The 23,357-nt window shown below is 36.7% G+C and overlaps 1 protein-coding gene across 4 annotated transcripts in view; it reads right to left on the bottom strand.

The window, feature by feature from the left end:
• Window positions 1–1,046: 1,046 nt before the first annotated feature.
• The window catches only part of PIBF1 (progesterone immunomodulatory binding factor 1), a 197,868-nt gene continuing 175,557 nt past the window's right edge, over window positions 1,047–23,357 (bottom strand). Inside the window, exons 15-16 of one of the 4 annotated variants that reach the window (XM_032314449.1) lie at window positions 11,606–11,779; window positions 1,047–3,336 (exon numbers count right to left, since the gene is read on the bottom strand). In XM_032314449.1, the coding sequence (XP_032170340.1) occupies window positions 3,286–3,336; window positions 11,606–11,779 (225 nt within the window). In that variant the 3' untranslated portion in view covers window positions 1,047–3,285. Of the gene's footprint in view, window positions 3,337–11,605; window positions 11,780–18,111; window positions 18,532–19,234; window positions 19,496–23,357 lie in introns of those variants that run through there. The other 3 variants (XM_032314445.1, XM_032314448.1, XM_032314447.1) reach the window with 3 other exon arrangements.

Below are 23,357 nucleotides of genomic sequence, written 5' to 3' on the forward strand. Positions count from 1 at the left end.
AGTTTCTTCATTTTAGAAATGAAGATAATGCTTACTTGGCAAAGTTACTGTGAAGATTAAGTAAATGAAGGAGTAGAAAGCATGTAACGCAGCAACTGGCTGATAGAATGAGCTTGATAATGGTAGCTATTACTCTTACATTTGGACAACATTTCATAAAACATTTAGCAAGAAAAAAAAAGAATTTTATGCTAATTTTGTTTTTATTTATTTTTTAATAAGAAAATGCCAAAGCCAGGAAAGGAAATGATAAAGTTAGGAAGCAAGGACATTCACAGTAGCTAAGACGTGGAAGCAACCCAGATGTCCTAAAGGGATGAATGGATAAGCAAAATGTAGGATATACGTACAATGGAATATTATTCAGCCTTAAATAAGAGGGAAATTTTGACATATGCTACAACATGGATGAACCTTGCGGACATTACGCTAAGTATAGTAAGCCCGTCACCAAAAGACAAATACTGTATGATTCCACTTATATGAAATCTAAAGTAGTCAAATTCATAGAAATTTTTTTCCAGGAAAAAAAGGAAAAGTGAAGCTGTTTAATGAGTGTAGTTTCAGATTTGAAAGATGAAAAAGTATAGAGATTTGCTGCACAACTATGTGAACATACTCAATACTACTGAACCACACATTTTAAACTGGGTAAGATAGTCAATTTTATGTTCTGTGTTTTTTACTGTAACAAAAAAAAAGGAAGTGGTAAGGAGAAAAAAAAAGTGAAAAAGTAAAGATCTGGAAATCTGGAGAAAAGGCAAAGGTTGTAGTAACATTAAGAAATGAGCTATTAGGGGCTGCCTGGGTGGCTCAGTGGGTTAAGCCTCTGCCTTCGGCTCAGGTCATGATCTCAGGGTCCTGGGATCGAGTCCTGCATCGGGCTCTCTGCTGGGCAGGGAGCCTGCTTCCTCCTCCCCCTCTCTCTCTCTCTGCTTGCCTCTCTGCCTACTTGTGATCTCTCTCTGTCAAATAAATAAAATCTTAAAAAAAAAAAAAAAGAAATGAGCTATTAAAAAAAATCTCTAATTTTTAAGACAATAAAATAAAACTTTAAATCACTGCATCTCAACTATGCCCAAATTCATCCAATAAACATTTGCTGCTTAAATTCAAGGCACCGTGCTAGATACTATGGGCCAAAAAAAGCACAAGAAACAATTCTTGCCTTCAAGGAAATGGACAAGTATAAAATAATTATTATAAAATATGGTAAACAGAATTAAAGAGAGATAAAGTACAGAGAACTTAATACAGATTATTATGGTAGAACAGACAAGACTTTCTGGAAGGAGTGGCATCTGAATTAGAGATCCACAAAGGCCTTCCAAGAAACTTTCATATCACAATCTATCAGAAGATTAAGGGACAGGTGAAACAGTCAACAAAGATTAAGAGGTACAAATTTCCAGTTATAAAATAACTCCTGAGGATATAATGCACAACTAGGAAATACAGTCAATAATGCTGTATTAACTTCACATGGTGACAGAGGGTAACTAGACCCTATTGTGGTGGTCATTTCATAATGTTTTATAAAAAGATCAACTGACTATGTTGTGCATCTGAAACTAATACATTATGATAAGTCAAATATAATTCAATAAAAAAAAACAATCTAACTCTGAGATTTATTAATAGATATTACGGTAAAAAACGATAGTAGATTTTTTTTTTTTAAAGTAGTTACATCTAGAAATGACACGAAGGAAAGAGGGAAGAAAATTAAGGATTCAGAGGGGGGAGAAGACTTTCTTCATCATTGTAGTTTTTATTTCTTAGACGAGCTCCTAATTTTCTTACTTCTGCGCCCTTGTCCACACCATTACTTTAACCTGGATAATCAATCCGTATTTCTTTATATTAAAATACCATATAATAATGAACTGACTAAAGTAAATCATAAAATGCTTTTAGATTAATAGAGTTGGAAATAAAATAAGACATTTTCTTCTATCATTTTAGAAGGAAACAATTTATGTTCACAAGTTAATTTAGTTTTAATGAATTATACATAAGCTTTCTGGATTTTAAATGCACGCCTAAGAAAGGTCATATTCACAAACCTTTGTTGAAGAAAGTCTTATGTTAGAAGATGTTTAGCTAAATGAATAGAGGAGGGGGAATGGATTAGGTTCTTCAGGCCAATGATAGATTTACAAGTATATATTACTACCAAAGGCTTTTTCTCTTCTCTCACTCAACTAATGGTTCTGTACTATTGTGATTTTCAAAGAACACACTGAACAGATGGTATTCTTATTTCATATCCACAAGGATAATCATTGATATCACTGGTTCTTCATTAGGAGGCAGGGGGTGATTTTGCTACCCCAGGGGACAGGATACATTTCTGGTTATCACAACTGGGGGGGGGGTGCTACTGTCATCTAGTGGTAGAGGCCAGAGATGCTGGTAAACAACCCACAATGCCAAGGGCTGCCCCCCACTCCCACCTCAAGCAAAGAAGTACCCAGCCACTATGTTCAATAGTGGTTGAGAAAACCTGATATATAAAAATACATTTCATTTCTTTTTGTATTTCCTTTCTTCCCCTCTTCTGGTCTTCTGAGAAATGGAACATATTTTGAGAAAAAGAGAAAAATGCTAATCTCTTTAACTTCACTCACTAGAAATTTGGTCCTTCCTGCATCTGAATCAGCACTGTTTTGCTCAATGTAACCATAGACTTTCCACCAAATCTTTACTTGACCAATGGAATAACAGATTTTCTACTAGATTTTACTAATTAATGATCATCTGAAATAGAAGGAGAAACAGAGCCCAAAGAAATAATCAGCAATTCATATCCACCTATGTATATGATATCTGACTACTGTTACTGGGCATCTGCAGTAACTTTAGTAGATTTCACAAATGATTCTAGGTTTTAAAAAATGTACAGTGTCTTGGTATTTCTGTTATGACATTTAAATGTAGTATTTATATAGTTAGAAAATATACTCACCAATATGACAATATTTAACCAAATATTTATAAGTCTTGTACTTTAAAAATGCATTGAGAATTATGAAAACCCTAAAATTTAAATCAGAAGAGTATATATTTATTTTGTAACAAAACAGATAAAACCAAATACAAAGTGTACTATTGTTTGCTCTTCATACATTTTGATTATCCTGCTAAAATCTGTTAATTTAACATTCAGTTAAAATAAACTTTAGTCATTTAAAAAAATACCAAGTACATGATTATGACAAACTTTTTGTTCATCAGAGAAAGAACTTCAGGAGTAATAACGATTGAGCAAATCCATCCAAAACACTAGGTCTTCATCTTTTCTTTCTTAGACCACTCTGGTGCTTCTTTTTTGGTCTGTTAAAAAACAAAACAAAACAAAACAAAACACAACACAAAAATTAAGTAAAATGCTTATAAGGAAAATAAGAGAGGCAGTTCAGAGTACTAAGTATTGGGGCTTTGTATGAAAATTACAGTAAATAACTGCTTTTCTAAATTCAGAAAGACACTTACGGCAAAGATTCTGTCTTTTGTTAGAAATAATCTCCCACCTGGTATGTCTGCAGAAAAAATATACATCTTTGTTTTCTGGCTCAAAGCCTGTATTTAACATATTGCATACAGGTAGGCATTTTTGAACTGACTTTATTTTCAAAGAGACTTATAAAAAAAATTGAGGACTTGGATCTTTTTGTCTTATCAGTCTATATACGGATATTTATTCACGCAATGGATATTTACTGAAGAATTACTAGATCCAAATCACTGGACTTTAAGCTTCTGAATTGCTAAGGATTTGCTGGCGTCCTTCTTGGCTTTACTGCTCAGTCATTTCAGTCTAAAAAGAGCCTTGCTATACAGAGTAGTAACAAAAAAGCAGGGGAGGTGGACGGAAGAAAGCACTCAGAACTCCTTACGTAAGGCACTGATTCAGATCAAAACGTCCTATTTCATACAATATGTTACAATAAATTAAATAAGCAGTTTACTTCTTTCCCACTTAGATCTGGTTTAAACTATGAAGGACCATATTCCTAAATATATATACATACGAGTAGGCATATAGGTAAGTATGATATTTAAAGATAAAAAGTAATTTGATCTTTTTAATTTATTTTTATTTTTATTTTTTTTTAAAGATTTTATTTATTTATTTGACAGAGAGAGATCACAAGTAGGCAGAGAGGCAGGCAGAGAGAGAGAGAGAGGAGGAAGCAGACTCCCTGCTGAGCAGAGAGCCCGAGGCGGGACTCGATCCCAGGACCCTGAGATCATGACTTGAGCCGAAGGCAGCGGCTTAACCCACTGAGCCACCCAGGCGCCCCTAATTTGATCTTTTTAAATATATTGTTTTATAGTAAATAGTTGATGTATAAACTGTTGGAAGTGACAGCAATGATCAGCTCCTCTTGACCTTATTCATGCTGTGGCCAGCTTCATCACCACTGACCAAGCTGGTAGCCTCTCCTTCACTCCCGTCTTTCACTACGGCTCTAACTTGAGCTACAGATACTTTCACAGGATGGTCTCCATGGGTGACTGAAATTCAGTATGTCGAATGAACTCTCCCAATCCTCCATAGTCTCTGTCTGGGTGAATAGCATCATACTTTATTCAGTCATCTAAATCAGAAATATCTGATTCTTCTCCATCCTAGATTTCTTCTTTTTACTTACTACACTCATTCTAAGTAGTCTGAAACTTAGCTTTTATTGAAATCTCTTTGTAACTCATTCTGTTCCTATCTTGACCCCACTGGGCCTTCATCTTTTCTGGCTTGATTCCTGTTAAGACCTTTCTAATTCTGATCGGGCTCTCTCTTCAATTAATCATCCACAATTCTTTCAAGCTTGTCTTTCTAATATGTAAATCTGCATTAAAACACCTCAGTATTTTCTTCTTAAAAAAGAAAGTTCAAAGTCCTTTGTATTAAAGGTAAAAGAGAAGCCTTGGCTGGCTCAGTTAGTAGAGCATGCAACGCCCGATCTCAGGGTTGTGAGTTCAAGCCCTATACTGGGCATGGAGCCTACTTAGGGGGAAAAAAAAGATGGGGCACGTGGGTGGCTCAGTTGGTTAAGTATCTTGCCTTCAGCTCAGGTAATAATCCCAAGGTCCTGGGATCGAGTGCCACATCAGGCTCCCTACTCAGTGCAGAGTCTGCTTCTCCCTCTACCTTCACCCCGTGTTTGTGATATGCACACGTGCCTGTGGGTGCACACACTCTCTCTCCCTCTCTAATGGATGAATAAATATATATATTAAAAAAAAAGTGTCAGAGGCTAACTAAATCCAAAAGAAACCAAAGTACAGATCAGAATGTTACTTCGTAATAAGACATATAGTTGTCATTTGTCCAGGAATGCCTACTAGTTTTACCAGCGCACTTTCTTTTCTTTTTCTTTTTTTAAATAGTCACAGACCATAAGAAGTCACAGTAAAACTGAAAAATTGCATGGTTCTCATATAAACAGATGGAGAGGTTTTGGGTGACCGGAAAAGGTGAGCCAGCTAACGTCTAAGGTTCACACAATCAGTCTCAGAAGCACATATATGCCCGTGTTTTTGAGACTGTAGGTCTCGTCAATCAAATTGCAATAAAGATGGAAGAACAAAGAACCTGTAGGTCCCCACCCGTGGGTGACAAAATCAATTTAATGGATAAAGACCAGAATTGGGAGAAAAAAAATCAACAGACTAGAATTGAATAGAAAACATCAGAGTACCTGCCCTAGGACTGGGGTAAATTCTGTTTTGAGAAAGTGTGTGATCGTCACGAGGTCACAGTGTGAACTGGTTTTTTAACTGTGGCTCCTGGACCAAAAAAATCTGAAAGCAGCTTCTACAGACCAATTTACAGATCTTCAAGCTTAAAGCTAAGCGTAGAGAATCTGTACATCTTGTGTTTTCTCAATCGACTGATAACAAAAAATATTCCTTCTCTGTGTACATGGGGAAGAAGAGAAATAAAACTTCCGATATTAAAAAGGAATTTTATGACCCAAACAAAACAGGACAAGAATTTCAGTGGCCGACAATTGTTCCTGACTCCTTTTATCTGTGTTTGGTTCACTGCAGACCTCCCCTCCTCCCCTCCTCACAAACACAGTCTCTATCAGATGTGTTAATGAAGCGGATTTGCCCCAATCAATTGTGCCTCTTTCCAGGGATTAGCTGCTTTTCCACTGTATAAATTGACTTTTGAGATATTTGATCTCTTACAGGTTCTATTATATGAAACCCTTTTTATATGTATATATGGCATGTAGCTTTAATTCTTATGTGCTGGTTTAGGTTAACTGTATTTGTGATTTTATAAAGAAACAGTACAAAGTAGTGAAAAACTGGATTATCAGTTGTGTTAACAAACCCTCAAGTAAACTGTATTCCAGATTTAGGGAAGCGCCCTGAGGGCTGTGTTAGAAACCAATGACAGGATTAACTGGAAACTGACCCGGACTAATCTACCAGGTTACAATGTGATTCTGGAGATAAAGAACTGATAAGATAGGTACCTTTGTGTCCTGGAGAAGCAGTCAACTCAAACATTAATATATTACTTGGGGATTCTAACACATTGAGAAAGTATGTTGAAAGAAGAAAGAATGATGATAATACATATATCATAAACCTGGTGGATTAGTCCTGGAATCTAGAAAAAGAGCTAGAAATTAAGAATCTATTTGTGTTCAACCACCAGAAAAGAGCCGCTTTTCTAAAGAAAAGAAAGACGCTGTCTAGTAGATATAATAACTTTGTTTTCCAAAAAAGATGGAAGCTGGGAATCACAGAAATAAGTATTTAAAGAGTCTTCTCAGGCAGAGCCCAACCTGAGTGAGTCTAAAACAGCTGACCTGGCTCTCCTACCAATTTAAATGAGAGACTGTCCCAGATCATTCGACCTTCACTGCCCTCCCTCCATGCTTAAAAGAAAGGAATAAAGTCTTGATATAAACAATATATATTAGACATCCTATTACTGAATAATGGAAAGAAGCACAAATTAGAAAATAATCTGTGAATACTGTTCTCTTTCTGCCTTTGGAATTTCTCACTTTCTAAGCCTCATTGTCACCTTTAAAATCTTCTTCAAGGCCCGAGCCTCAAATACTCCAGGAGCCCATCAACATCACAGTATCTATTCTTTCTTTAAATTTCTACGGCGCTTAGCATTTTCTTTATTTTTACTTTAAAGTAGTCCAACCCATTTCATCTATATCAAAATGATCAAATATTCTATCATGTTTAGCAAGAGTGCCTGCATGTAGTCAAGACAAATTTGTTGAACCAAATTGTACTTATTTGAACATTTTTTGTCTTCCAGATGACCACATGTAGCGTTCTAAATCACTTCTACAGAGAGTCATGTCATCATAAAGTCATTTATGTAAAAATTACATAAATGTAATATACCTGTCCAATAGATGACAGCCATTGAGATAACCAATCTAAGTTAAGGCCTGAACCCTACTATAAACTCGAATTTGGAAGCTTCATTTACAATGTACTGGTGCCACTATTCTTACGATGTTCCCTGCCCTCCTGGAGTTTGAGCCTCTTTTTGTTTCAATGCTTACAATCTGCTTGGAGAAAAGACTGAGAGCAGGACTGCTAACATCTGCACCTTTATTGAGAAAATGGTGACAATGATAGGAATCTTGAGTAAAAATGCTGGTTTGCAAAAGGATGGTAGTTAGTCCTATGGTGCCCTGGAACGAAAAAGGAAAGTTGCTCCAAAGAGGATGAGAACAGCTCCAGTTTTTTTTCTAGAAAGGAGCGACTTCAGGCAAGAGAAAAGGGCTAGGACAACTAAAAGCTACCTTGAGAGAGAAAGTAGAGGATGAGCTGGAATGTACTGGGTGTTTATGAATGAAAGGGACGAGATGGTGCAGGCTGTCGTAGAAGTAGCACTAACCCCAGCCTTGGGCACTAACCCCAGCCTGGGGGAGTCGCTGCTTTCACTCTCCCTGTCCTTTAGTGTAATACTCAAGTTCCCCACCCAATAAAGTTTTAACAGCTAACAAGGTAAGTAAATCAGGAAGGCACATAATAACCTTTTTTTTTAAAGCCCTCAATTAGCAAATATTTATTGAGTATCATCTTTGTTCAGGAGCTGTGCAAGGAATGGAAACACAGCTCCTAACCTTACAGCACTTTCATTCCGTGACTCAATCAAGACTTTGTTGGTACGTTCAATGCCTAAAAAAAACCTCTGCCCTATCTGTAATTTCAATGGCCAGAACTTGAGAAAGGTGTCTATCAAATGCACCTTTGGAGTCCTCTTCATGTATAAATATCATGTGGGCCCTATAAAAGTTTCTTTTGAATATAAAAGCACATAAAGACAAATGTCTCAAGCTCTTATCCTTCATTCTCTTCTATATCACAGCTCTCCTTCTACCCTACTGCCCACTGACAGTAGTTCTGTTTCCTCATCCTTTCAATGCATATATGAACACACATCCATCCACCTATTCAGCATAAATTTGTTATCAGGGAAAAATATCAATAGCAAATAATTTCAGCCAAAGGATCTGGAAGCAAATTAGAAATGTTTCCATTTTAGTTATAAAACTGTAAGATTATGAAATAATTAGATCTTATTTTTACATATTTGCATCATAAATTCCTTGTTAACAAGATCAGACGAGATGTTAAGAAAAATGTTGCTATGGAAAATTGAAAATATTCAAAATAGTAACTGTAAACATTATAATGCTTGAAAAGAGTAATAGCATGTTCATATAAAAAATATCTAGACCTCATTTCATACTATCTTCCCCCTCATTTTACAGATTAGAACCAGCTCAGAGTGTTTATGTGACTCCCTCCAGGTTACCCAGTCAATTCACATTAATAATTTTGCATTAGCTCATAGTCTTGATTTGACTGGTTTCCAGTATTAGTTCTCAGTTTTCATTAGTGTATGCTGAGTTCATACCTTTTTTTTTTTTTTTTAAAGTAGGCTGCACCCCCGACATGGGACTTGAACTCATGGCCCTGAGATTAAGAGTTGTATGCTCTACTGGTTGAGTCAGGTAGGTGCTCTTGAGCTCATTCCCCTTTTGAAAAATTTTCCCTTATTATAAAAGAAATTAAGTTTATTATAGAAAAAGCCCCATGAAACACATATGGGTAAAAAGAATATAAAAACCACTCAATTAATACTTTATATTTTGAATCTTCTTAATTTTATTCTCACTGCAAAGACTTATTTTGAGGTACTGGAGAAATTTTACTGTTAATTATATACTGGTTGCAGTCAGGATATCAGAATCAGGTTACCAGCCAAAGTTAGAAATGCAGGAGGTTAGAATCAGAAGGAACAGTTCACTGCTTGGAACAGAGAAGGGTCAGAAAAGCAGCTCAGAGGGTGTACAGGCTTTAAGTATTTGGCTGTGTCTTGTGATTTTTCATCTGACCTTACTTATCCCATCAACATCTATGTATTCAGTCTGCTCTCTTCTGATAGATTATAATATAACAGACATATCATATTGTCTGCCATCACCTTAGCCCAGTTTCTGAGCTATGGTCCTTTGGAATAAATAGCTCTAAGCAGCTTATTTGGTACCATGTGATTCCTGTTCACTAATAAGAGTGGCCATTCAGTAACCTGGCTAATAACCTTAACAACTCTTGCTACAAAGGCATATCACCTAACAAAAATAAGCTGCACCAATTGGATTCCTGTGTTTGGAAAATACACAGAGAACTAGGTTAAAAGAGAGTCGATGTGGGAAGGAAGCATGTCTCAAGACAAGGGGCCAGGAGCAAATTAATGAGGAAGTGGAAACTGTGAGTAAGCAGAAACTGGGAGAGAAACAAAGAGAAGCTGGTGTACCACCAGAGGAAAAGATCCCAGGACACAGCTGTGGAAACCCGGAAATCCGTATAGCTGTCTTGTTTCCTGGCTGGTCAATCTAGGCTTCCTGTTTTCTCTCTCCTGTCAGCTCAGTCTCCATTACCACCACATGGATCCTTACAATAATTATCCCTTATTCCATCTAAATTGTAACTCACTGTCATTTTTTAAAAAAAGGATGTTGAACCATGTAGTCACCAAGCAATCTCTCATATCACGTTGCTTTCCAGTGGCATTATCCAAATGTATAATGACGTAGCTTAGATCAGACACTCCCATACTTGACTGATTATTATAATCATTTTGGAAGCTTTAAAAAACTAAAATTTGGGGGGCGCCTGGGTGGCTCAGTGGGTTAAGCCTCTGCCTTCGGCTCGGGTCATGATCCTGGAGTCCTGGGATCGAGTTCCCGAATTGGGGGTCTCTGGCTCAGCGGGGAACTACTTCTCCCTCTCTCTCTCTCTCTGTGATCTCTGTCAAATAAATAAATAAAATCTTTAAAAAAAAAACCCAAAACAAACAAACAAAAAAACCCCTAAAATTCTGGGGACTCACCAAATCAGAGTATCATAAAGAAAATCTGTCTGGTTTTGAGTCTCTGTTCAAATTGTAAAAATCATGTTTCTTCTGGGAAATTAATGCAAGGATGGGAAACCATGTTAAAGTGTAATATATATATTTTTAATTTTATTTATTTATTTGACAGACAGAGATCACAAGTAGGCAGAGAGGCAGGCAGATAGAGAGAGAGGTGGAAGCAGGCTCCCTGCTGAGCAGAGAACCCGATGCGGTGCTCGATCCCAGAACCCTTGGATCATGACCTGAGCTGAAGGCAGAGGCTTTAACCCACTGAGCCACCCAGGTGCCCCTAAAGTGTAATATTTAATAATGCTACTATTTTTATTCTGTTGCCTTTAAATTTTTATTCATAAAAAATGATATTAAAAATTATGCATCAAAATTAAAACATCATTTTCAGTATTTTCTTTTTTAATCTAAATTTTTCTGATTTAGTTTTTTGAGTGATTCCTATATATGTACATGTCTATCTAAAAATGTATTTGTTTGGGGCGCCTGGGTGGCTCAGTGGGTTAAGCCACTGCCTTTGGCTCAGGTCATGATCTCGGGTCCTGGGATCGAGTCCCACGTCGGGCTCTCTACTCCGCAGGGAGCCTGCTTCCCTCTATCTCTCTCTCTCTGCCCGCCTCTCCGTCTACTTGTGATCTCTCTGTCAAATAAATAAATAAAATCTTTAAAAAAAATAAAATAAAAATGTATTTGTTTATGCTAATATAATTTTAATATTATATTAAATATTAATTGTATGCTAATAATATTAATTTTATGCTAATATGATTGGTTCTATACTTATGAAGAACCTCTTAGAACAAAGTATACTAATTACCAATAAGAAGGAGACGGAGATATTTTACATGTCTTTTTATTCTTAGATAAGTTGAAAAATTATACAAAATGTCCCTCTGATTCCCCTACAAGTAGTCCTGAAGATAAGAGGAAGTAAATGCTAGATTAAGACTCATTTCTGGGCTAGTCCATTATGTTAACTAAAACCCAACTATCAGTTGTAAGGTAGGTAATACATACATTTAGGAAAGGGATTAATATAGATCTCTCAAGACCTTTAAATAAAACTGAAAATTAGTTTAAAACCAACATGAATAAGACGTAAGAAACCTAAGTAAAATATATTTATGAAAATCAGAGATATTAAAATTCTAAGTTAATTTTGGTTGTACTTACAAAGAGTGTTGGTTTGGGTATAAATATATTGTCTTCGTGTCCTCTAGGCACATTTAAAGTCTTTGATTTATGATTCTCTGTCATATTTTTTGCATCTGTTTTAGTAAGAAGTAACTGGTCCTCAGAATGCTTACTACGCATATTGGTGACAATCTGTTTCATTACTGCCAATTCCTGTTGATAGACGAAAACAGAAGATAATGGCAAGTATGATTTTAGCAAGCAGACTAAAAATGATGGATGTTAAAAAACATTTATTTTTATTCTTGAAGTAGAAGAAACATTTGAAGCAATCACTATATGAATGAGGAAAGCTGTGAAACTAACAACATGTCAATGTACAGTGATGCACGTAATTATCGATTCATATCATTAGTATTTTTAGGATGGTAAGTGATAAATATATCATTCCATGCTCTAGTGGGTCCCTGATTTTTCTGCATATTGGGATCACCTGTGGCACTTCAAAAACTGCTGATGTCTGTGTCCCACCGGCAGAGATTGTGAGTAATTGGACAGGGAGGTGGCCTTGGCTTTGGCATTTTCTAAAGCTCTCCAAGTGATTCTAACAGACAAACCTGAGAACCACTGGCACAGCTACTTTCCACCGAGCTTTTCTATACCGGGTTTGTTGAACAGATGATTTAGGCACTTAATTTTCTCTCTTCTACTTCTTCAACGATCTTATTCCCTTTTGAAGTCTTATTAAGAAGATGATAGGGAAGAAGAGAGTCCAAAACATTTCTTCTTGCCTACTAATCACCAGCTCAAACCTTAAGTTTAATACAATTTCAGGATTTCTTTAATCATGCCATTCCCTATTCTTTTACAAATGAAAACTGGACTTGGCTTTAGCAGTTGCTGTTTGAACTAAGAGTTAATTATGTTGAACTTGTTAAAGAGCTCCGATCACAATTTTCAGGCATTTACTCTTCTAAGTCTGTTTTGTCTTTTATTTCTCCCCACAGTCAAACCTTCTAACACTAATTAGTGGATATTTGTGATTAATTGCTAAATTCATTCAATCAAATACAAGCATATGAAGAGAGGACAGACTAAACCATCTCCTTTACCTTAGTATTTGTAGAATAGTGGTGGGCTATGTTGCAAGTCATTTTTTCCCATTATTTTATTTCATTTTCATGCCAAGACACCAAAGCTACGGGGACAGATAGATGTTCTGCTCCCTTCTACTAATCTGTTTATAGACATCAGCTCTGGCTCAGAGCAAGTTCCTACAGGCCTTCCCCCCGCCCCTCCCCCCGCGGCTGTCATTAGTTCTATTTAGAACCATCTAGCTTGAGTGGGTATTTTAAAACAGAGCTGTTGAGTTCAAGCCACCAAGCCTTAATAAATCTTAGGGCCAATAGAGGAGCTGGGAGAAATGGTGCCGGAATCCGTCTTCTCCCTTCTGAAGTCCTGGGGTTGGCTGGGCCGCTGCACGTGAGAATGTGGACCTCTTCAGACACGGCCAATCTGACAGAATAGCATCTGAGCCTTTTGAGGGATCTTTTGGCTTTCAAGATTGTGTTATTTCATTTATGCGGTCTCCATAGTGAAGTCCATGATCACCAACTTGAGGCAGACATGGCTGGTATTCTGGCAGACTTCAGCTCCTGTTCTACTAACTGTTTAAATCGAAGGGGAAGGAGAGATGATGGTCTCTCAGGCTATTGACAGAAAATTTGTCTATCTTAATGAACCTATGTTTATTTGCCCTAAGTTTTGTATCTTGGCATGAAGATAAAATAATAGGAAAAAATGACCTTTAACACAACATACTGCTTATCTACAGATCAGTAAGGTAAAGGGCATCGTCTCTGCTGGGGAAGGGGACAGGTGCGGCAATGAGGATGAAGAGGGAGAACGGCAGGAGGTGCAGGGACATTAGGCAGAGGCCTTTGGCTCCTGAGTGCCCGGGAGGAGGCCGGCATTGCGTCTCTCTTTGCCTTCCTTCTCCTGCCGGTAGAGGAGGAGTTACAGGAAACAGCTCATTCCTGATGCTGATCAGGAGACAGAAGAGAAATTCACAAGTCTTTGCTTCATCCAGACTAGGATCCCCTCAATTTAGGGTGTGGTCACAGTCTGCTCTCGTTCTTCTGGCTGCATTAGACAATGTTAGCACGGTTTCTGAAATGCAGGTAAGGAATACTGTACAAACAACACAGTTCTATAAAATGCCTACTAAAAAAATATAGCTACGATGGATCCCAAAACAACATGTAGGAATTTTTTTTCCAGTTTTATTATGTTTGGTCACATAAATGATCCATTCCTTTTTTATCAGTGGTAAATCTAGGCAAAGAAAATTCCACTTTAACATCAGATAGTATCCACAATACCATCATGTACTAAACACACAGAAAGCCAAGCACATGTACTGGAAATATTTTAGCATTAGGTTAGAAGTCAAAGACACATCTATTCCTGACTGTTACTCACTATGTAAACTTAGGCAATCTACTCTGGTTCAATGAGCTTCAGTTTCCTAATTGATAAAATGTATGCTTGTGTTACCTTTTTGGATATTTGCCAGTGTGATAAGCGAGTATGTTTATTTTGCATTTCTTCTATTGTGAGGTTGAGCAGCTTTTCATATATTTAAGGGTATTTGATATTCTTGGCCCATTTTTCTCCTGGCTGATGGTCATTTTCTTACACATTTCAAGGAGCGCTTTGTGTTAGAGATCTGACCCTTTGTAAAATGAGTGGCAGTCTCCCCTGCCCCCTTCTACCTGTTTATCTTTTATCTATGATCATGATTTATTTATTATTATTATTATTATTATTTTTGGCTATGCTGAACTTTCTGATTCTGATGTGGCTGAAGATCTCAATCTCTCATTTTACAGCCTTCTCTGTGTCTTCTTCATTTTCCTCCAGTTACATTTATGCTTTCTTTTTCTTTTCCTTTTCAAATGTTTAGACCTCTGATCTGTCTGAAGTTTATCCTGGCTTATAATGAAGGGTGTGGATTCGACATCTTTCCCCCATAACTATTCTGTGATAACATTATGTACTAACCTATTTCAGATGCTTATCTTTATCGTACACTAAACTTCCATAAGTAGATGATTTATTCCTGGACTTTTCAACTCAATTCCAATAGTCTGTCAGTTCATGCACCCTGTCACACTGTTATGTTTAATGATTTGCATACATTTTAATTCTATCCTTAGAGACAGGGGTGGACTTAGGTTAAATTAAAAGAAAAACTTAGAACTGACTTTTATGATACTGAGTCTTTCTAACCATGACAATATTTTAATAGATCTTTCACTGACATTTTGGGCATAAATTGTCATGTCCTTAATGGTAATAGTAGTACAAATAAATGGTTGTAATTATGAGATTTCAATTCTCAGACGGACAAAAATAAATAAACCAACATTAACATGTATGAGCTAGAAAACTTACTTGTCACTACAAAACAGAATCGTTTGGTCAGATGAAGTCACCTTGAAATCTTCTGGTTTGTTCCTATCTGGTTTGGGTTTTACCATGTTCTTGTCTGGCTCCTGATTGCTGGCTTCATCTCCTATTTAAGATTCTGCTCTGATTGTTTGGACTTGACTTTTGCATTTCATTTCCCTTGCTTTTTTTTTTTTTTTTTTTTTTTTTAAAGATTTTATTCATTTATTTGTCAGAAAGAGAGCACAAGCAGGCAGAGTGGCAGGCAGAGGCAGAGAGAGAAGCAGGCTCCCTGCTGGACAAGGAGCCCGATGCGGTACTTGATCCCAGGATGCTGGGGATCATGACCTGAGCTGAAGGCAGCAGCTTAACCTTAAGACTGAGCTACCCAGGCGTCCCATTTCCCTAGCTTTTGATTCTGCTTTTCCATGTCCTTAAACCATCCTTTTCTGATTGGTCAGTAGAGTTATTTGTCCTCGTATTTAATGACTTACAAATAATGTTCACTGCAGAGCAGAGAGTGTGGTTAGATGCACAAGAAAGGATCCTCTGATGTTTGAAGGAGAATGTTTCAGTATCATGTTCAATTGAATTCTTTTTCTTACACTGCATCTATTGCTCAAAATCATGCCATTTACTTGGGTTCCTATTTGTACTCTGATTTTCTTACAGAGATTTCCCTCCTCCTTAGAGTTCTGCCTTTTTTTCTCTCATTGATGGAAATAATATATGCCTTTTCCCATATTACCTAAGATTAGCTTCTTAATCATGCTATGTATTAGCTGCGTTCAATTTTGTAGACTGTTTTTAAGACTGATGCACAGTCATTATTGTTAATTTCTTTTTATTACTTTATTTCTGATCTATTTTGGTAAGTTCCATCATTTCTGAGAGGGTATTGTGAAAGAAAGTATTGTGCTTTCCTTCAGGACTTTGATGGTATTATTCGTTGTTTCCTAAGTCAAATTTCCGAGAACTATGGTGCCAAGCTGATTATTTCTTTGCAGGTATTTTTTTTTTCTTTCTGTGATCTACATCGTTTACCTTTTCTGCATTAGTTTCCATCTTTTTACCTTTTTCTAAGTTTTAGGAGAGTTTGTTGACCTTTCCTCACATCGTTCTCCTGACGTTTTTACTTACTTATAATAATTTCATGATTTGTATTTTAGCTATTTCTGAAAATAAAATATCACCAATTTTTTTTGCTTGCTATTTCTCATTTTATGGAAATACTACTTTTCAAATTTTCCTGAAAAAATGAATTATAATATCTTGTAAATTCTTTTCTGCTATGGAATTTTGTTTTTGTTTTCTTTGGAGAACAGGATCAGTTTCTTTGTTGTGATTTTTGTGCTAATTATTCCTTTTCTTGCAGTTTCTGACAGTCTTTGGTGTGTGTTCCAAATTACGAACAAAGAACCAGATTAAAGGTTTTCTTTCTGTTTTTCATTTCATTCATGTGAACGAAACAACTGAGTCTTCCCTCTGCATATGTGGATGAGAAAATCTGTTTAGTAGGCTTCATTGTAGTGCTCATGCAACAAGCAGGCTCTCTTCTCCAAAATGACAGAATGTGGAGTTCCCTAATCTGGAGCCCTTTATTCTGGCTGTGTTAGCCTAATCTTGGCAAATGCTCTGTTAATTTCTCAAAATATTTTTTAAAATTCCCATTTTTAAAAATTATACAAGCAATACTTATTCATTGTAAAATTCACATGCTGTAAAAGTGACATGCCCCAATTCTCTTTCCCTTTAGCGACTAGTTTGAGAACTTTACATACTGTTTATATACAGAGTCTGATTTATAATATTAGTCATTAATTCTGGCACTTTTATGCTGATTCTCAAAAAAATAATAGTATATATGTCATAATCCAGTATATCAAATACATAAAAAAATTACAATAACTTCAAGAATGAATGAACCATTCATTAAAATTAACAGCTCTAGCACTGCATCTGGCTATACAATGGAGACTTAGGATACAACTGAAATAAAACGAAACAATAGAAACCACATTGCTGTAAAAGAATTACTATTCGGAATAGGAAGAATTAAGGGCCAGGTTCTTATGAAACTTGATGATGAGGAGAAGGTGATGAGGAGGATGAGGATGAGGATGGGGACAACTGTTACTGCATAAATAATCTCTATAAGAGAGAGGCTGCTGTCTTGACTCCCAATCACATAGCTCGGCCATTTAATATAAACTCGCGGTGGTGTATTAAAACAGCTCAACTGCCGAGCAGCTGCGTAACAGTACAGCAGAGCTGATGCCAATAAGTTGCTGAAAGTTGTAAACTCGGCAAAGATGTTGGCAAGGGGACACACAGATGGCATTTCTTGATGAAAATAGCTCTGACAAGTATAATGCAAAGTATGTGCTCCACTGGAGGTCAAATGTAATGTTTTTACATAGAAATAACAACGTACCATGGCTAACAAGTCAGATAATTCTGTGCATCTTTCCCACTTGAGGTAAACAGGAGGTAAAAACCTCCTTGTTTTAAACCAAGTGCATACATATTTTGGATATTTAAACCTCCTCAGAAGGGCTATTTAAAAAACATTCTATTATGGAAACTTTCCAATATACAAAGAATAGATGAAGCTCTCAGTTCTACAGCCCCACAGGAACAATGATGAACGTTTTGCCAATATTGTTTTTTAAAACAGCTTTACTGAGATATAATTCACAACCACACGGTCATCCATTTAAACTGTATAATTCAATGGTTTTTAGTATATTCATGGATATGTGCACATTAGCATAGTCAATTTTAAAACTTTATTACCTCAGAAAGAAACCGGGATTCCTTTAGAAATTACTCCTTGATCCCACCCTCCTCTCGACTTCCGAGCCTGAAGCAACCACTAATCTATTGTCTCCCTCCTTAGACTTCCCTGTTCCCGACATCTCATATGAACGGAATCATGATGTATGTAGTCTTTTGTTACTGACTTCTTTAACTTAGCATAATGTTTTCAAGGTTTATCCATGTTATAACATATATCAGCATCTCATTTCTTTTTATGGCCAAATAATATTCTACTGTATGGTTATACCATATTTTGTTTATTCATTCATCAGCTGATGGACATCTGGGTTGTTTCCACTTCTTGGCTGTTGTGAATAATGCTTTCATAAACATTCATGCACAAGCTTTGTGTGTGTGTGTGTGTGTGTGTGTGTGTGTGTGCTCATGTTTCATTTCTTTTGGGTATATACCTAGGAGTGGATTGCTGGGTCATATGGTAACTCTGTGTTTAGTTGTTTGCAGCACTGCCAGACTGTTCTGCCAACAATGTTTTATCTGTTTCTTTACCAGTTTTTCTGAAATATTTCAAAGCAGATTTCAGACCTCCTGATCATTTCACTTACAAACACTTTAGTAGAGATTTTTAATACATGATTTTTGAGGAAGTTAAAATATACTTTGAATGTCAATGCTACTACACCCTATGTATGGCGGAATTGTTGGAGAATAGCCTCAGTAACTACAACTGCCAACTCCTATTTTCCAGCCCCTCCCTCAGTCTTCCTGTCTAAACACTTGTTTCATTTGTAGGCTAACCTTTCCCTGGGGTTGTTCCTTTGCCTCAAGGTGAGAATATAAAGTTTTTAGGTTTGGAGAGAGAAAGAGTGAGGAAAAGAGCTAACGTTCACTGAGTATCTACTATGTGCTAAGCTTTGTGTTATGTATCTTATATGCTAATTTAATCCTCTTCTGGGGTGCCTGGGTGGTGCAGCTAGTTGGGTGTCTGACTCTTAGTTTCAGGGTCATGAGATAAAGCCTCATGTTGCTGTCGGCTGCTTAAAGCCCTCTCTCTCTCTGCCCCTCTCGTCCCCTGCATGCTCTCTCTCAAATAAACCTTTAAAAAAATAGTAATTTAATCCTCTTCTAAATACCAAAAGGTAAATATTACTTTAATTTCGAAGATGAAAAATAAGCTTAGAAGGTTATAAGAAATTTAGCCAAGTCCATTAGTTACTAAAAAGTGAAACCAGTTTTTAAATGTAGATCGTTCTGGGTTCAAAGCTGTCATTATTTATAAAATAGTTCATCTATCTTCTGTCAAAGGTTCTGATACACACACACAATTTCAGGTTTGGAAGGGATCTTCAAGATATTTAACTAGGCCTCTATACAAAACAAAACAAAACAAAACAAAACAAAACAAAACAAAACAACAATAACAACAACAAAAAACCAGAGCAAAACAAAATAAAACGTGTCTCCTTATAATTTCTATTTCTACTCTTAGGCTTTAATTCTAGCCTTTGGAGACATGTATAACAAGTCTATTACTGCCTCCTTCCCATGCTTGCTTTGAATTTCTTACATCTCTCTAAATCATTTCTTCTGTAAACATCCCCAGTTCATTCATTCCTTTTATGACTGAAAAGAATTCTTGAGTTCTTTCACCATCCTGATGGTTTTTCTCACATTACCTTCTAGTATTGGAAAGTTTGGAACCTAGAACAGAACAGAGAAGTCTTGGCCAGAGCAGAGCAGAGTAAGACTAGCTACTCCTTATTCTAATGCACGGAAGATGACATTCACGTTTTTGGAACCATACCTTATCCACAACTGAAAGCTTAGTGAGAGCTCTAGTATATACATGAAAGAGAGACAACTGTGCTGTCATAGCCTAAGGGACATAACTAGTCACCTGGTACATTCTTTCCTGAACTTGGATATAATCTTAAGGTCATGCTCAACAGTGATCTAAGTACAGAAAGAGGCTAGTATTAACACAATAAAGTAGGCCCCTGAGTTGAAATCACTGCCGTGGTTGACAAAACAGAAGTGTGGGCCCTTTGATTCTTTTCTGATTGGCTTGTACACACCCTTTACGTAGTCTGATTGCTGGATAGTGTATCTTGGAATTCTGACTGCTCTGCCTTCCCGTAGGCATTCTCTCTTGGTGCCCAGCTCCCCTTCTGTAGCAGTATTTGTCTAGCTGCTGTCTAGATTCTGGCCTTTACTATCTCAGTATAACCCGATAGGTTTTGATGCATATTCTAGCTGATTTCCATGATAGCCATCAGACTCGAAACACCGTGCTCTATCTACTTTGAGGACTGGTTTCCAGAGAGCGGCTCACTCCACTGTCTGTACTTTCTTGCCAGGTTGTATTCCCAGTCTTCCCGCAGTGGTAGCTCCCTGATGCATAATCAGTGACTTTAGTTTATATCAAAATACTGCCAGTACAGTACCTGACAGGATTATGATATAATTACCTCATATCTAACAATTTCTCCTGGCCACCACACATTTCCAGAGACTTATTTTATAGCTTTGCAGTTTTGTGTGTCTCCTCATGTTCTAGAAATGTTTGGTTTGTTATAAACCTCTATGATTCCAAGAGAATCATAAAAACAGAGGGATAGATATGATAGCAAGAGGTCTTTACTTGTTGCTTATTGGTAAAAAAAAAAAAAAAAAAGGTCAGAGAACTGTACTTACTATTTAAAAGAAAATATGCCAGACTTCTAAAATATAGTGGGAAAAATACATATTTCATTCTAAAATACAAATTCAAGAAATTAGATAATAATAGGCCTATATGATACCTAAGAGATGTAAAAAAAGTTAAAAGGACATACATACACATCTAAAATATTATGATGAGATATTTTATTGCTTCAAATAAGAGTTTTATTTACCAGGTACCACAAAGATATTTGTAATTTTAAAGATGATGAAAAAGACGAACCAAGCCAAAACACTTATGAAAATCAAAATAATTTAACCTAGTTGTACTAAGTGCTATACAAGTCCACATAAACATAGAGGTCCACAGAGTACAATCTAAAAGAAATTCATGTGGCTTTTATGCAACTCAAAATCGAGGAGAGTTAACATTCCACAAGATGGACAACTGAGATTTAGCTGCTCCTTCTGTGAAATGGGTATAAGATCATCACCAGTTCCTGTGAGGCTTAAAGAAATCAGTATTTTTTTAAATTAAAGATTCTATTTATTTATTTGACAGAGATCACAAGTAGGCAGAGAGGCAAAGAGAGAGAGAGGAGAAAACGGGCTCCCCGCTGAACAGAGAGCCTTTTGCCAGGCTCGATCCCAGGACCCTGGGATCATGACCTGAGCAGAAGGCAGAGGCTTAACCCACTGAGCCAACCAGGAGCCCTAAAGAAATGAGTATTAAAAAATTCCAAAGTCGGGGTGCTCTCTGCTCAGCAGGGAGCCTGCTTCCCCTTCTCTCTCTGCCTGCCTCTCTGCTTACTTGTGATCTCTCTCTGTCAAAATAAAGAAGTAAAATTAAAAAAATTCCAAAGTCATACATAAATATTAAACATTCTTTTTTTTTTTTTTAAAGATTTAATATTAAACATTCTTATTATTAACTGAAAACTCTAGATGGCCCAAGCATGGAGGAATAATTTAAAGCTTTTCCTTTCTTTGATTTCTTAGTTCCTAAATATACTTGGTTGAAAGCAATCTATAACTGATTTGTAAGTATGTTAGTATAACATAATTGATCTGAAAATTTTTAAATATTAGGGAAGAAAGAAGCTATAAAAACTCAAGATACTATTATTACTGATATATAATTGGCTTGGTTTTGGCACACTTTCTTATTAAAAAGTTTTCTTAGAAAGATTTTATTTATTTGAGAGAGAGAGAGTCATTGAGAGAGAGCACAAGTTGGGGTGGTAGGGGAGAGGCAAAAGGAAAGGGAGAGGCAGAGTCCCTGCTGAGTAGGGAGCCCAACAAGGGGCTCTATGCCAAGACCCTGGGATCATGACCTGAGCTGAAGGGAGACGCTTAACCCACTGAGCCACCCAAGCACCCCTGGTTCTGGCATACTTTTAAAAGTATATGTAAATTCGACATTAGCAATGAGTTATTTTTTGCAATATTTTACTCCCTGAATTTCCTTGGACTTGAATTCACTTACCTTTATATGGCAAAAATAAGCATTCTAAAACTTTATAGAGAAAATATGACTTCTCTTGTATGTGCATTTTAGGTTTTCATTACAATAACTGTCTTTTTTTTTCTTTCTTCTTTTTTACTTGAGAATGACTTTTTAAAAATTATTTTATTGACATAATAATATATTATTTGCCCCAGGGGTACAGGTCTGTAAATTATCAGGCTTACACATTTCATCGCACTCACCATAGCACATACCCTCCCTAATGTCCATAACCCAACCACCCTCTCCTTATCCCCCGACTCCCCACAGCAACCCTCAGTTTGTTTCATAAGATTAAGAGTCTCTTATGGTTTGTTTCCATCCCAATCCCATCTAATAATTGTCTTAAGGGGCGCCTGGGTGGCACAGTCAGTTAAGCATCCAAATCTTGGTTTTGGCTCAGGTTATGATTTTAGGGTTTTGATCTTAGGGCCCTGATCTCAGAGTCATGAGATCGAGCCTTGTGTTGGGCTCATGCTCAGTGCAGAGTCTCCTTGGTCTTCTCTCTCTCCCTCTGCCACCACCCCCCGACAACCCACACGAGCGGGGACTCTCAAATAAGTAAATAAATCTTTTTAAAAAATTCACCTAAACTCACTAAATCAAAACAAATTTTAACTGGAAGAGCATCACTAAGGTGAGAAATGTATAAATCTAAGAAACAATTACATCTTCATCTAAAGAAAAATTAACTTAGGCCCTCACTATTTTTTTTTTAGTCATGCTGATGTAAAATTTAACTACATAGGTATATAAGAAAAACATGTAAAAGATATCCTTAAGAAAATGTCAAAACAGTTAAGTATGAACCAAAAGGAATGACACACATATAGAAATATGTAATTTGTTTGAACTCTTTATGAAGTGGATTGCCTAAGGGGCACTTGTGGTGCTGAAACGTCCTGAAACTTTCCGAGAAATCACAAAGAACATACGAGTTAGGATCTGGGAACATAAACATACCATAAAAGAATGATAATTATACTGTGACTTCACTTTTAGGAAACCTGGCTAACCACATGTTTGTGATACACAGTGCAGTACAAGGCAAGTATTCTGGGCTAATGGGAGCCCAACATTCAGGCAAAAAATGGGGCTTTGCATAGTCTAGAAACCTTAGTAAGGAGCAGTTAGTTAATTCTGGTTACATACTAACTGAAATGCCTGTAGACCCTGAAAGATATTATCAGTAGAAGCACTAAATAAAAGGGTAGAAGAATCTCAGGTCTTAGAAATAGATATCTCTCACAAATGTGTATTATTTTTGAGAGGCTCGCTACCCATAGAGGTTGCTTGTGGGTACAGGTACCATGTCCAGGGTTTTGGAAGAAGCTTTGTTTTAGACAAACTTGACTTCCTAGTGGTTAGTTTTAGATAAAATGAAACTGTTCTTGG

Source organism: Mustela erminea, chromosome 15, assembly GCF_009829155.1.
Source record: "Mustela erminea isolate mMusErm1 chromosome 15, mMusErm1.Pri, whole genome shotgun sequence".
Classification (NCBI taxonomy): domain Eukaryota; kingdom Metazoa; phylum Chordata; class Mammalia; order Carnivora; family Mustelidae; genus Mustela; species Mustela erminea.